The sequence below is a fragment of the Cyprinodon tularosa genome, unplaced genomic scaffold (genome assembly GCF_016077235.1).
Source record: "Cyprinodon tularosa strain WSP-4 unplaced genomic scaffold, ASM1607723v1 ctg407, whole genome shotgun sequence".
NCBI lineage: Eukaryota > Metazoa > Chordata > Actinopteri > Cyprinodontiformes > Cyprinodontidae > Cyprinodon > Cyprinodon tularosa.
This window is the reverse complement of record NW_024039127.1, coordinates 895,923-910,837: the sequence shown is the minus strand read 5'-3', so window position 1 is coordinate 910,837 and position 14,915 is coordinate 895,923. Positions and strand designations below refer to the sequence as shown.

The 14,915-nt window shown below is 47.2% G+C and overlaps 1 protein-coding gene across 1 annotated transcript; it reads left to right on the top strand.

Moving 5' to 3' along the window:
* The first annotated feature begins 1,200 nt into the window (after positions 1-1,200).
* abcd1 (ATP-binding cassette, sub-family D (ALD), member 1) lies at positions 1,201-14,215 on the top strand. Its single transcript, XM_038298435.1, has 17 exons — positions 1,201-1,404; positions 4,805-5,017; positions 5,089-5,192; positions 5,263-5,420; positions 7,263-7,450; positions 7,534-7,708; positions 7,774-7,964; positions 8,040-8,220; positions 8,296-8,438; positions 8,507-8,681; positions 8,782-8,876; positions 9,823-9,968; positions 10,135-10,280; positions 12,726-12,810; positions 12,938-13,063; positions 13,134-13,221; positions 13,297-14,215. The coding sequence occupies exons 2-17, from the start codon at positions 4,889-4,891 to the stop codon at positions 13,444-13,446; spliced, it is 2,280 nt and encodes a 759-aa protein (XP_038154363.1). The 5' UTR covers positions 1,201-1,404; positions 4,805-4,888; the 3' UTR covers positions 13,447-14,215.
* The last annotated feature ends 700 nt before the right edge of the window (positions 14,216-14,915 follow it).

The following is a 14,915-nucleotide window of genomic DNA, read 5'->3' as shown; positions in this document are numbered from 1 at the left end:
TCTCCTCCCGCTCAGTAGTTCTTCAGAGAAAGGCGCACCGCGTCCTATACTTTCCTCCGTTTAAACCGCTACTCTTTGCTAAAGTAGAGAAATTATACAACGTTCAAAGTTTTCCGTTGTCTGACAAGTAGGAAGCCTACTCCAGTATTTTCACCAAAAATTATGTTTTTTAATTCACAAAAGAACTGTTCTGTAATCATTACAGAACAGTTTTTTGTGAATTAAAAAACATAATTTTCAATGTAAAAGACTAAAAGCACAGAGCAAACAGTGTTTTAGATCAAACAATACTGCATCATCCATGGGGCTCATTTGGTTTCACTTACATCTCTATTCAGGTTGACATTGGAGAGGCAGTGCAGACTGAAGACATAGCCATCCGTCCGATCATGGTTGATCTTGCTTAGGGCCAAATGAGCAGCGGCCACAGTGTAATGTGGAATGTTCGCTACCTTTAGCTCCGCAGTTAGCCGCCTTATCTGACTGTGCGAGAGGCAAGTGCGTCGTCACCGGCAAAAGGTCAAAGGTAACAATGTGACCAGAGGGCTTATTGTATTGTTTTTCTTGCCCAAAAAAAAAAGATAATAATAATAATTTCAGTACATGTGTCAAATAAAAAAAAAAAAAAAAAAAAAAAAAAAGGGACCAAAAGGGCACATTGGGATCATGCAGCAAAAGGGGCAGGTGCTCAAGCCCCCTTAGCCCCCCCCTCTGCACGTGCCTGCCTGGGAGAAGGTTCTCAAGTAAGGTTCTCATCAACTAGTTCATGACAAATAGAACCTTCCAGAACTTGGACACGTTCAGCGGTGTGTATGTACGATGGAGTATTAGGGCCAGGCTGGAGATTAGTTTTAATTTTATTTTGAGAAAAAAGTAATCATTCAACAACCAGTTTTAGAAAGAAAGCTTGGAGCTCCGCTTAGTAGATGACGTCAGACCGGCTCCACCAATCAGCAACCTGAGTCCACTTTGACATCCTGCCCAGTTTGATGCTGCTGCTAAAAGATTTCCTGATTTGTCAAACTGATGCTAAAGTAGAACTTAACATGATGCTCCACATTCCTCATTTTAGGGAAGAAAGGGCTTCTGGGAGGAGTTGTTATAAAATATAACTTGTTTCTCTTTATTTAATGACTTTATTCTATTAATAGAAGAAGATCTCTATTCTGGCTCTAATGATCTGTTGTAATATGCGGGCCTCGCAGAGTTGCTTTTGTTTCTATCTATATAACAAAGAACGTTCTCTGACTTTCAGAGGTCAGACTGAAGAACGTTCTCAAGCCTCTCGGCTCATTGCGTAACTTTCGGTCCTCACAGAGGCGGTAACCCGCAGCAGGCAGCCCAGGGAACACCGAGCAAACTTTGTCCTTAGAGCAGCTCATCCTGGACCGGTTCGGCCATGAGGTAAGAGTTCTGCTCCAGCTGGGGGGGTGGGGGGCCTCCCGCGGTCCGGACGGACGGACGGACGGGTTCGGTTCGGCAGAACAAGCTCGGTCACCGGAAACGGGAGTTTTTCGTTAATTTCTACATCAAAGTTCCGGTTAGCCGCTAGCTTTAGCTTTAGCTAGCCTGACTGACACCGGCCGGTTCCGTCCAGTCAGGTTTAGGTTCGGAAACAGCTGCGGCCTCAGACCGGAACTAGAACCAGTTCAAAGGTCAAGTTCGGTCCCGGTTGACCCGAACCGGTCCGGTTCCGTCAGACTCTGGACCCTTTATGTTCTGCTGATTTCTAATCCTGACAGGAAGGTTCTGATCAGTTCTAGTTCCGCCGAACTTTTCATCAACAACCGAGTTCTGGTGCAGTTCTAATAGAACCCAGCATGTTTACACTGCAGCGGAACCACAATCAGCATCTGGAAACACAAGTTCTAGCAGGACTGAAGTCTTCCTGACCCGGTTCTGATCCAGTTAGAATAAAACGGATCGATTTATAAAAAATCTAATCAGTTCAGTAATAAAATAAACAAAGGTTTCTAAAGTTAAGAAGTTCCGGACCAGGCAGACCGGGACCAGACAGATCTGGACCAGGCAGACCGGGACCAGACAGATCTGGACCAGGCAGACCGGGATCAGGCAGACCCGGACCAGGCAGACCGGGACCAGACAGATCTGGACCAGGCAGACCGGGATCAGGCAGACCCGGACCAGGCAGACCGGGACCAGACAGATCTGGACCAGGCAGACCGGGATCAGGCAGACCCGGACCAGGCAGACCGGGACCAGACAGATCTGGACCAGGCAGACCGGGACCAGACAGACCCAGACCAGACAGATCCATGATCAACCTCAGTTTGATCTAACCCAACTTGTTAACCTTTGTTTCCAGTCCTGGTTCTGGTTCTGGTCCTGGTTCTGGTTCTCTGGGATCAATGTTCTGTGTTTCAAACTAAACAAAGTTCTGGTTCTCTTCTGGATGACTTCGGGACTCCCTGTAGTTCCAGCTGTGTTTGCAGAGGAACCGGTTCTGACCCGGCAGCTGCTCCTAGTTCCTGGTTTCCCTGTTTGCTCACAGCCTTCAGCAGAACGTCTCGGATCTTTGGACATCCGGTTCCTCCTGAAGGTCTGGTTCTGGTCCGGTTGAGGTCCGAGCAGCAGTACTCTGAAGAAGTTCTGATGTTTGGATGTTGGTTCTGGTCCGGTGTACTTTGACAGCTGGACTGGACCATCTGGGCAACAGCTGTGGTTTTCAGACCGAACCAGAACCTCCTTTAAAGCTGCCGTTTCTCCACTGAGACCAAAAGGTCCGGTACCTCGGAGCTGGTTCTGCTGGGTCGGTCCATTGACTGTTGATCAACAGAACTTCTCTGCTTTAGTAGATCCTCCTTTTGCCAAACCAGCAGCTTCTAACTGCTTCCTGTAGCTCTGAATGAGTTCCTGGATCCTGGATGAAGGCATTTTCTTCTTTTTGAAAACTTTTCCAGTTCAGATGAGTTTAATGGTCGCTGAGCGACGGCCTGCTTCACATCATCCCACAGATGTTCTATAATCTTCAGGTCTGGAGATCTGGATGGACATTCCAGAACACACACACATATATATAATGCATGAACAACCTGCAACTAGGAAAGTACTGCAGCATCCAGAGACGTGTTCTGGTAATTCAGTCTTCATGTAAAATCTTGAAATTCTGTGTAATATGTAATATTATGTATATTACATTGTTACGACCAGCCAGGCCACGACACATTTGAGGACACGAGACAAACATGAGGTTCAAAAGAATTATTTTATTCTTAATCTCTGGAACTTCTTTTTAGATCCGTTTTTTTTTTTTCTGCAAAGAGAAAAGAAAACAGAGAGTCAAATTTTTCCCCAGTTCCCCGTGACCAAAAAAAAACTCTTAAGAAAAAAAAAACCCAAAGTATGAACAGAAACTTGGACCAAAGCAACAAAACGGTACAGCAGAGGGCCAACCCTATACAGGGCTGTTGAAGCCTCTGCTAGTACCGAACTAACGGTAAAACTCTAATAAAAATATATTTAAAAAAAACAAAAACAGGACAACCGGTCCCACCAGGTCAAAGTTACAAAAACCAGCAAAAAACAAAGGCTAACAAACAAAAATACCACATGGCAGGCTGGAGAGGTCAGCGGCGGCCTACAAAGACGGGAGACGTGCGCATCGCGTCTAGATGCTCCCTCTGTGGCGGCGGCTCGATCAGAAGGTTCGAAGGGAGAGAGAGAGAGAGAGAAAAACCCAGCCTACTTATAGGCGGACCGATATCACAACCAATTAACGTAATCGAATCATTTACATAAGAAAAAAGAAATAATTATCAACTCTAAAATTTAAGTGACTCAACTAAGGTCTATACAACACTAAAAGGGAAATGAAAAAAGAAACAAAAATAATTAATGTGCTCGACGCACATAACATACATGAACATCATCAATTTATCACTTTTGGCTCATCTGTGTTATTCTGCTCCATTAAAACATTAATTTTATTGGGATGGATTTGTATAAATGTTATATTAAATTATTTATAGACTTCATAATGACTCTGTAATGTGATGGGCCTATTTGTTTATTCTAAGTTAAAGTTAATCTACTGATGCTATGAAACAGCCATTCTGTCAAAGTGATGAATTTATCTTTATTTTAAAAGCTTTAAATCCCCCTGAAAATGAGAACATCATGATGTTTGATGCTGTAGCTCACAGATTGTTTACATTACGACCGGTCTAACTAGGGAGTACCAATATGGCGGCCGTTGGCTTCACTTCAACCCCATACTACCAACAGGCAATCAGCAATCCACCGAATAAATAGAGATCAGTGGTCGACAGGCACAAATAATCAATATCTTGAATTTATCATCACACAAATATGTTTATATCAAATTAAAGCTGCAGTCGGTGGAGGATCCGCTCCGGCCGACAGACAGAATCCACTTCATAATCTCTCTGCTGCCAGCTTTATAATCATAGAACTATCAACAAAAACAAAAAAACGTATTTATACATGTGTATACACTCGACTAAATTAGGTAGAGCAATTAAAGCAATGGTTATAAATAAATAACCAGTGGAATGTCTTCCCACAGCAGCCAAATGCTACACACCTCAGCGTTTTCATGGTGCAACAGAGTAGGGAGTACCAAGATAGCAGCAAGTGGCTTCACTTTTTCCAGCCTATCGGCAATCCACTGATTAAATAGAGATCTTGGTAGGGAGTTCACTGCTCTACGCTGACCCCTGCTGACACCTTACAGAACTGCCATGTGATTAAAATGGTAGCCACTGGGAATGTTTTTATTTTTTTGTAAACTATGCATTAAAACTGTAACCTTACCTGTGTGCAGGTGGAGCGTTCGGCTCTGAGGTCAGCTCAGGATCCAGGTGCTCTCCCTGTGCACTGATTGGACATCCGTCAGCTGTCCGTCATCATGCAGCTGACCTATGAGAAGCTGCCAGCTCAGCTGAGGCGGAGCTCCAAGCTCAGGAAGTTGGCCGCCGTCCTGATTGCTGCCTACGCCGTCAAAAAACTGTCTCCATATGTGTGGAGGCGGCTACAGGTGAGACGCACACCTGTCCGAAGGTCAGAGGTCATGGGAACGCTGCAGCTAACTCTGTGTCGTTTTAACAGAGGGGTGCAGCGGGTAGCCGGGAAGGGGGAGCTAAACCACCTGTGGGCGTGGTCAGCGGCGTGGATGACAGAGAAAAGGAGAAGAAGAAGAAGAAATCCAACAGGTGACAGATGAAGATGACATTTCTCAGCGTCCCAAACCTGTTCTCACCTGTACCTTCTACCCATCTACAGGTCTCCATCAGTGAACAAAGACTTCGTCCTCAGACTGACTCACCTGTTGAAGCTCCTGTTTCCACGGTTACTGTGTCCGGAGTTCGGCCTGCTCGCTCTGCACTCTGTCACTCTGATGACCAGGACCTTCCTGTCCATCTACGTAGCTTCTCTGGATGGTCTGCATCTTCCTCTACCTGTTTAACCCTTTCAGTTCACATCCGTCTTCTCCAGTGGTCTCGAACTCGGTTCCTCGAGGGCCGGCGTCCTGAACCGTTCAGACGAGTCTCTGCTTCGACACACCTGACTGGAAAATTAGCTCATCAGGTTGGATATTTGATTCAGGTGTTCAGGGCGAGGAACACGCCTAAACGTGGTAGGACGGCGGTCCTCGAGGACTGGAGACCCCTGGTTTCACGCTTGTCTACGCCTGTCCAGAGAGAACGAGATTTTCACTGTTTCTCAGTTCACCAGAGCACGAGTACCGACTCGTTCTCACCAAGTCCTTTCTTGACAAGGACACAGTCTGGACTCTGGGAGAACGCAGAATAAATCTGGGTCAATTAGAACAGCAGCGTACTGATGACATCATCACATTCAAAGCTAGTCTGGAGCTGCTTTTCACCTCCTGTTATTAATAATCTCTAGATGATAATAAATTCTGACTTTTTCATTTAGTGGAGGAATAATAATGAACACAGTCAGATAAACACAAATCAAATGAACATTTTACCAAATAAAACAAAAATCTCGCCATCAGAGGCAGCGGTACTTCACACATAGCTATGCAGAGAGAGGGCTGCTGCAGACGGGCTAACGTTAGCCTTGGCTGCGGTTAGCCGCGTTCCTCTTTTTTCATATATTAAGCATTAAATCAGTAAATGTTCCATAAAGTGAAGCTTAAAGTATAATGTTCTCGCCTCAAATGATCTTAAAACGTTCTTTTATTGAACAACGGCAACAGAAAAGAGAACTTTTGTGAGCGCTAACGTGGAAGCTGCCGCAGTGCATGCTGGGACAGCTGTCAGTCTGGAGAACGGACAAGTCTGCTCTGATGCATGCTGGGTAAAGAGGGAGGGGCCAGAACAACATCCGGAGACTTTGGCCGTTTCTCAATATGTGTTCTTGAGCGTTCTCGTGTACTCGTGACACGTCATCAGCCTCAGCCCGAGTACCGTTCCAATTCTCGAGAACGAACGCCAGATCGAGAACGCACCAAATCCCCGGATGTTGTTCTCGCCCCGCCCTCTTTATCGAGCATGCATCAGAGCAGACTTGTGCGTTCTTCAGACTGACCGCTTCCCCAGAATGCCCCGCGGCCGCAGCTTGATTCCAGACAGCGCTCACAGTGTTAAGTTAAACATTCCCTTTTCTGCTGCTGTTGTTCTTCAAAAGTACGTTTTGAAATCGTTTGAGGCGATAACATTATACATTGAAGCCTCCCTGTGTGGCCTGTTTACAGAGTTAGTGCGAAATTTAAAAAAAAAGTCCGACGTTGAGCGGACCAGAGTGACCAGCAGACCTCCGAGGGTAACCGCAGCCAGGGCTAAATTTACCCCGTCTGTAGTGCACTTCTCTCGGTCTAGTTATGTGTGAACTACCGCTCGTTGATAAATAGTTTTGACTGTTAAAGCAATGCTAAAGAACGTTGCCTGTGATGACGTCACGAGTACGCTTCTGTTCCAATACACATACGTGCTTGCGTGCTCGCGTGCTCGCGTTCTCGTCAAGTCCAATCTGCCTGCGTTCTCGCCAAGAACGGACTTGACGAGAACGCGAGTACGTACTCGCGTTCTCGTCAAGTCCAATCTGCCTGCGTTCTCGCCAAGAACGGACTTGACGAGAACGCGAGTACGTACTCGCGTTCTCGTGAATTGAGAAACGCCCATTGTCCGTTCTCGGTCTTATTCTTGTGAATTGGAACAGTGCTAGGGCTGATGCTGATGAGAACGTCCAGGTACACAGACTGAGAAACGACCTGCAGCGTCGGCCGATTCTTACCCCCCCCCCCGTTCTCTCAGGTGTGATCGTCAGGTGTATCGTGCAGAAAGATCCACAGGCGTTTGTGCTGCAGCTGCTGAAGTGGCTTCTGGTTGCAGTTCCTGCAACGTTCATCAACAGCGCCATCCGATTCCTGGAGGGTCAGCTGACACTTAGCTTCAGGAGCCGCTTGGTCAACCATGCCTACCAGCTGTACTTCACCAACCAGGTAACGCCGCGTCGCTAACGTCCGCATCGCTAACGGCCGCGTCCGTCTCGGCTGAGCGAGTCTAAATGGTCTCCCGTTCACAGACGTATTACCGCATCAGCAACATGGACGGCCGCCTGTCCAACCCCGACCAGTCTCTCACCGAGGACATCGTCATGTTCTCCGCCTCCATCGCTCACCTGTACTCCAACCTGACCAAACCCATTCTGGACGTGGTGGTCACCTGCTACACTCTGCTGCGCACGGCTGAGGCCAAAGGTACGCCTGCTGACACGCCCGCCGACACGCACACCGCCGCCAAGCCTAAATGTGTCGTCCCATAGGAGCCAACACCACCTGGCCGTCCGCCATTGCTGGCCTGGTGGTGGCGCTCACCGCCAAGGTGCTGCGCTCCTGCTCGCCTCACTTCGGGAAGCTGGTGGCCGAGGAGGCGCGGAGGAAGGGAGACCTGCGCTACATGCACTCACGCATCATCGCCAACTCTGAGGAAATCGCCTTTTATGGAGGACACAAGGTGAGCGGCGCTCTGAGCGGCGACCTGTCGATGCTTTGGTTCTGTGTAACCTGCCCGGGTGCGTCTGCTCGGCAGGTGGAGCTTTCCCGGCTGCAGCAGAGTTACGGCGCCCTGTCGGCTCAGATCCATCAGATCCTGCGGAAGCGTCTCTGGTACATCATGCTGGAACAGTTCCTCATGAAGTACGTCTGGAGCGCGTCCGGCCTGGTCATGGTGGCGGTGCCCATCATCACCGCCACAGGGTACTCCAAATACGGTAAACGCACGGCGCCGCAGGCCAGAGCGAAGGCTGCAGCGGCGCCGTGTGACCTCTGGTCGTCGCTGTGTGCAGATTCTGAGGAGGTGAAGCAGGCGGCCATTGGGATGAAGGAGGAGGAGCTGGTGAGCGAGCGCACTCAGGCCTTCACCACCGCCCGGAACCTTCTAAACGCTGCTGCCGATGCCGTGGAGAGGATCATGAGCTCCTACAAGGAGGTCTGTGTCCGCACCCCCTCCCCCCTTTCTCCCACGTAGTCATGTGACCTCAGACGTTCTTCCTGCAGGTGACGGAGCTGGCCGGCTACACTTCCCGTGTTTGGGAGATGTTTGAAGTGTTTGAGGACGTGAGTCAGGGCGTATACCGTCGCTCCGGCGACAGCGAGGAGGAGGAGTCTGCAGCACAGCGAGGAGCCCAGGTCAGACACGGACAGAGGATCTGTGGTCCGCTGGAGATCAGAGGTGAGCCGGGTCGTCCTCCGTACCAGAACTCGATGAGCGGTTCCGGTCCGAATGCTTTCAATCATGGTCTAAGTTCTGCTGGTTCTGTTGCCGCATGCAGGTCAGGTGATCGACGTGGAGACGGGGATCCGCTGCCAGAACCTGCCCATCATCACTCCTACCGGAGACGTGGTGGTGTCCAGCCTCAACATCCAGGTACGGCAGCGCCGGCGCTGGTTCTGGTGTCAGGCTGTCAGAAGGAGCCGGTCCGCTGGATCTGGTTCTGTTCCCTTTGTCTGATCAGAATCTGTGGTGAACCCAAAGAACCAAAGAGCCCGACCCGTCAGCGCTCCGTAGAACCAAACCATTATGTTTCTGAGTGTCTGCCCAGTGTTCAGGTCCGGTTCAGTTCACAAGGAGATCCAGCTGGGAACCAGAACTTCTTATGTCCTTCATTCAGATCCAAACTCTTCTAAACACAATAACAATTAAAATCTCACCACATGTGAACCAGAACCGGTTCAGAACCTGATGAGTCTGAGGCTCAGAGGGTGAAGCTTCAGCTGCTGACCAGCAGGTGGCAGCGCTGCAGCTCTGAACATCAGACCTCCAGGCAGACTGAGCTCCTGATGGGTCACAGGAGGTTCTGGTTCACAGGAAGTAGCTTCGTCTGGGTCACAGGAAGTTCCTGTACGTTCTGTATGTGTTGGGGATAAGGCACGGACCTGAAACCCGAGTGGCCGGTTCCACGGAGCCCATCAGAACCTTCCTGTTTTCCTCCAGCTCAGCTGAACAGTGTGTTCAGGGGACTGAAGACTTGAGACTGGTTTTCCTGTTCAAACAGATACAAGTTCAATCAGGATTCTACTGACTGCCTGGGCCCGTCTGGTCCGGTCCGGTTCGGGCCGGGCCGTGTGTAAAGAGTCTCTTTGTGTTGTGAGGAAGTGAAGATCAGAGGTTAGCTTGGCTCTGAGCGACAATCAGAGGAAGTCGTGGAAACAGATCGGTCACTGTGTTCTGATTGGCCCGTTTTCTCTGAGTCACGCTCTAAGAATCTGCTTTCCTAGTCCCGTGACGGCTCGGTCCCCTCACATGCTGGGTACTGGTCAGTGTGTCGGTTCTGGTTCTGCCATCGTGGCCTCATGACTCGTGTGTGTTGCAGGTGGAGGACGGGATGAACGTGTTGATCACGGGTCCCAACGGCTGCGGGAAGAGTTCTCTTTTCAGGATCCTCAGTGGGCTGTGGCCCGTCTACGGCGGCGCGCTGTACCGTCCACCGCCTCACAACATGTTCTACATCCCTCAGAGGTACAGGTCCACGGTCTGCCCGTGGTGACCCAGTCACAGCCAGACCCGTAGAATCTAGATATTAATCACTCAGATCCTGTCTGACAACATGAAGTAGGTTGAATAGATGTCAGGAAGCAGGAGATGAGAACGCCATCAGTGACGCTGCTGCTGTGGTTCTGTGCAGACCCTACATGTCAGAGGGGACGCTCAGAGACCAGGTCATATATCCTGACTCGGTGGACGACATGGTGCAGAAGGGGCTGACGGACTCGGACCTGGAGGAGATCCTTCGTACCGTTCACCTGCTCTACATCCTGGAGAGGGAGGGAGGTGAGTCAGAGCGCTGCCTCACAGGACTGTAGTATTACAGTAGTAGTACTACAGCACAGTACTATAGCAGTACTAAAGCAGTACTATAGTACTGCTATAGCATCACTATAGCAGTACTATAGTACTGCTATAGTACTACTATAGGATAGGATAGTACTATAGTACTGCTATAGTGATGTTATAGCAGTACTATAGTACTGCTATAGTACTACTATAGGATAGGATAGTACTATAGTACTGCTATAACATCACTATAGCAGTACTATAGTACTATCCTATCCTATAGTAGTACTATAGCAGTACTATAGTACTGCTATAGTGTCGCTATAGTACTATAGCAGTACTATAGCGACACTATAGTGATGCTATAGCAGTACTATAGTACTGCTATAGCATCACTATAGCAGTACTATAGTATACTATAGTATAGTACTGCTATAGTGATGCTATAGCAGTACTATAGTACTATCCTATCCTATAGTAGTACTATAGCAGTACTATAGTACTGCTATAGTGTCGCTATAGTACTATAGCAGTACTATAGCGACACTATAGTGATGCTATAGCAGTACTATAGTACTGCTATAGCATCACTATAGCAGTACTATAGTATACTATAGTATAGTACTGCTATAGTGATGCTATAGCAGTACTATAGTACTATCCTATCCTATAGTAGTACTATAGCAGTACTATAGTACTGCTATAGCATCACTATATACTATGCTATAGCAGTACTATAGTACTATCCTATCCTATAGTAGTACTATAGCAGTACTATAGTACTGCTATAGCATCACTATCACTATGCTATAGCAGTACTATAGTACTATAGCGACACTATAGCAGTACTATAGCGACACTATAGTGATGTTATAGCAGTACTATAGTACTGCTATAGTACTACTATAGGATAGGATAGTACTATAGTACTGCTATAGCATCACTATAGCAGTACTATATTATAGTATACTATAGTACTGCTATAGTGATGCTATAGCAGTACTATAGTACTGCTATAGCATCACTATAGTGTCGCTATAGTACTGCTATAGTACCGCTATAGTACTGCTATAGTACCACTATAGTACTGCTATAGCACTACTGAAGTACTACTAAAGTACAACTATAATACTGCTAAAGTACTGCTGTAGTACTACTGTAGTACTGCTGTAGTACAGCCATAGTACTACTATAATACTGCTGTAGTAGTACTGTAGTACAACTATTATACTGCTATAGTACTACTATAATACAGCTATAGTATTACTGTAGTACAGTTATTATACTTCTATAGTACCACTATAGTACTGCTATAGCACTACTGAAGTACTACTAAAGTACAACTATAATACTGCTAAAGTACTGCTGTAGTACTGCTATAGTACTAGTGTAGTACTACTGTAGTACTGCTGTAGTACAGCCATAGTACTACTATAATACTGCTGTAGTAGTACTGTAGTACAACTATTACACTGCTATAGTACCGCTTTAGTAACTGCTATAGTACTACTATAATACAGCTATAGTATTACTGTAGTACAGTTATTATACTTCTATAGTACCACTATAGTACTGCTATAGCACTACTGAAGTACTACTAAAGTACAACTATAATACTGCTAAAGTACTGCTGTAGTACTGCTATAGTACTAGTGTAGTACTAATATAGTACTACTATAATACTGCTATAGTACTGCTATAGCACTACTGAAGTACTACAGCAGTACTTTAGCTGTATTATAGTAGTACTATAGCAGTTACTAAAGCGGTACTATAGCAGTATAATAGTTGTACTACAGTAGTACTATAGCGGTTCTGTAGCTGTATTATATCGGTGCTTTAGTTGTACTACAGTAGTACTACAGCAGTATTATAGTAGTACTATGGCAGTACTACAGTATCACTATAGTAGTATTACAGTAGTACTACAGCAGTACTATAGTAGTATTGCAGTAGTACTACAGCAGTACTATAGTAGTATTACAGTAGTACTACAGCAGTATTATAGTAGTACTATGGCAGTACTACAGTATCACTATAGTAGTATTACAGTAGTACTACAGCAGTACTATAGTAGTATTACAGTAGTACTACAGCAGTACTATAGTAGTATTGCAGTAGTACTACAGCAGTACTATAGTAGTACTATGGCAGTACTACAGTATCACAATAGTAGTATTACAGTAGTACTACAGCAGTACTATAGTAGTATTGCAGTAGTACTACAGCAGTACTATAGTAGTATTACAGTAGTACTACAGCAGTACTATAGTAGTACTATGGCAGTACTACAGTATCACAATAGTAGTATTACAGTAGTACTACAGCAGTACTATAGTAGTATTGCAGTAGTACTACAGCAGTACTATAGTAGTATTACAGTAGTACTACAGCAGTACTATAGTATATTATAGTAGTACTACAGTAACCTGTGTGTTTCAGGCTGGGAGGCGCTCAGCGACTGGAAGGACGTTCTGTCTGGAGGAGAGAAGCAGAGGATGGGGATGGCCCGCATGTTCTACCACCGGTACCTGCTCTGCCAGCCCTGATGATGTCACAGCGAGACCTCGCCTCCCTGTGACATCATCCAGTGCTTTTTATATAAGGACGGCTCTGATTGGTGGGAGCTGATTGGTTGTCTCTCTGTGATGCAGCCCGCGGTACGCCCTGCTGGACGAGTGTACGAGCGCCGTCAGCATCGACGTGGAGGGGAAGATCTTCCAGGCTGCAAAGGATGCTGGGATAGCTCTGCTGTCAATCACCCACCGCCCCTCCCTCTGGTTAGAAACGTTCTTATGTTCTTAGAACCGCCAATCCTCCGGCCGCCGCTGACCTTCCCCTGCTCCACAGGAAGTACCACTCCCACCTGCTGCAGTTCGACGGCGAAGGAGGATGGAAGTTTGAGCCTCTGGACGCCTCGGCCCGGTCCTCCATGCAGGTGAGTTCACGGCGCTCACGCTCTCCCTCAGCTGGCGGGTCGGTGTTCTAAAAGCCGTTTGTTCTCCTGTTCCAGGAGGAGAAGCAGCGCCTGGAGAACCAGCTGTCAGGCGTTCCCAAGATGCAGCAGAGACTGTCGGAGCTCCGGGTTCTACTGGGAGAGACGGAGCAGGACGGCGAGGACGCAGCGGAGAGCCAGGACCCGGCAGAGGCCATTCTATGTTAGAGCTGTGTGAGAGACGGACGCGAGCGTCCACGTGAGAGACGCGAGCGTCCACGTGAGTGAGGTCAGGTCAGGTGGTTCATCATGTGACTGAATTTAAGATTTTTACTCCTAATTTTTTAGAGTAGTCCTTCTGCTGTCTGAGGCTCCTCCCCCTGATGGGCGGGTCTCCCTCCCCGTCCTGCTGTGATTGGTCAGGGCGTCACCTGTGGAGCTCAATCAGCGCACTCACCTGTGGTTTTACATTTCAAAGCTTTTAATGACTGATTAAATTATTGATTATTAGATATGATGATGTCATCCATGATGGTGCCGCTGCATTGGCTGAGCTGCTTTACCTCCGTTTAGCTCACCTGGAGACTCGGAGGGGGCGGAGCCTCACCTGAAGCAGTTTTAAAGGTTCTTCTGCTTTGATTGGTCACCAGGTGCGGGCTCCGCCCCCCACACACACCTGAGCCCTGTTATTGCGACAGTGAAGCTGCTGCTGGTCACAGCTGGCGCTGCTCGTGTCCGGGGCCGTGTGCACGGGTTCCCCTCCTGTTCCGGGTCTTAGCAGCTGAAACGGACCTGCTGACGGCCGCCATCAAGTCACATGACCCAGATCACAGGTCACGGGACCGGGCTCTAATGTGCCATTTTGACCCTAACTTTGTGAACCAATCAGAGAGCCGATCAGCGACCAATGAGCTGCTGTCGTTTCAGTGCAATCAGTGATGATGATGATGATGATGAAGAGGCCTTATTTTACAGGAAATAAAAGATTTTCTGCTAATTGATGTTTGTCTGGTTTTTTCACAATAAAAGTTCTCTGTTTGAACAGAACCGACCAACCAAACGAGGTCGGGCCTCCAGGTGTTTCTGACCCGCCCCGGTGTTACACCTGGAACAGGTAGAAGGTGCATTAACCCCCAAAATGAGTCCAGATTAAGGATGCTAATTTAAAAACAGATCTGGTTCTAATGTTTCTACGCAATGAGTGGAAAGAAAAAGTAAACTTAAAGCAACTAAAAGCGACTGAACAACTTCAGACCCCGAAGGCGTGGATGGACTGGGAATCCAGCCTCACTCACGACTCAGACAGGTTAATCATCTCGCTATCTCAAGTCAGAAATAACTCGTGATTACAAGATAATTCTCATGAAAAAAATGGTTTAACCGTGAAAACGAGATATTTATGTCATTATCTCGAGAAGACAAAAATAAATAGAGTTCGACCGCTCTGGGCTTCCGCAGAAAAGTCTCTAAATATAGCAACTAAAGCGCTAGTTTGCTAACGCTGCTTGGACCTTTTTGAACATGTGCAGCAAATGGACTGATCCAATATGGTGGACACTGAAGGGGGGGGCTGAGACACACTTAATATAATCAGCGTCCTGATGGCATTTTAGCAAAAGGATTTTTATTAAGAACACAATTAATGTGCACAAATAAGGAATAGTTGTATTAACCATACATATGAGGCCCCCAGGAAC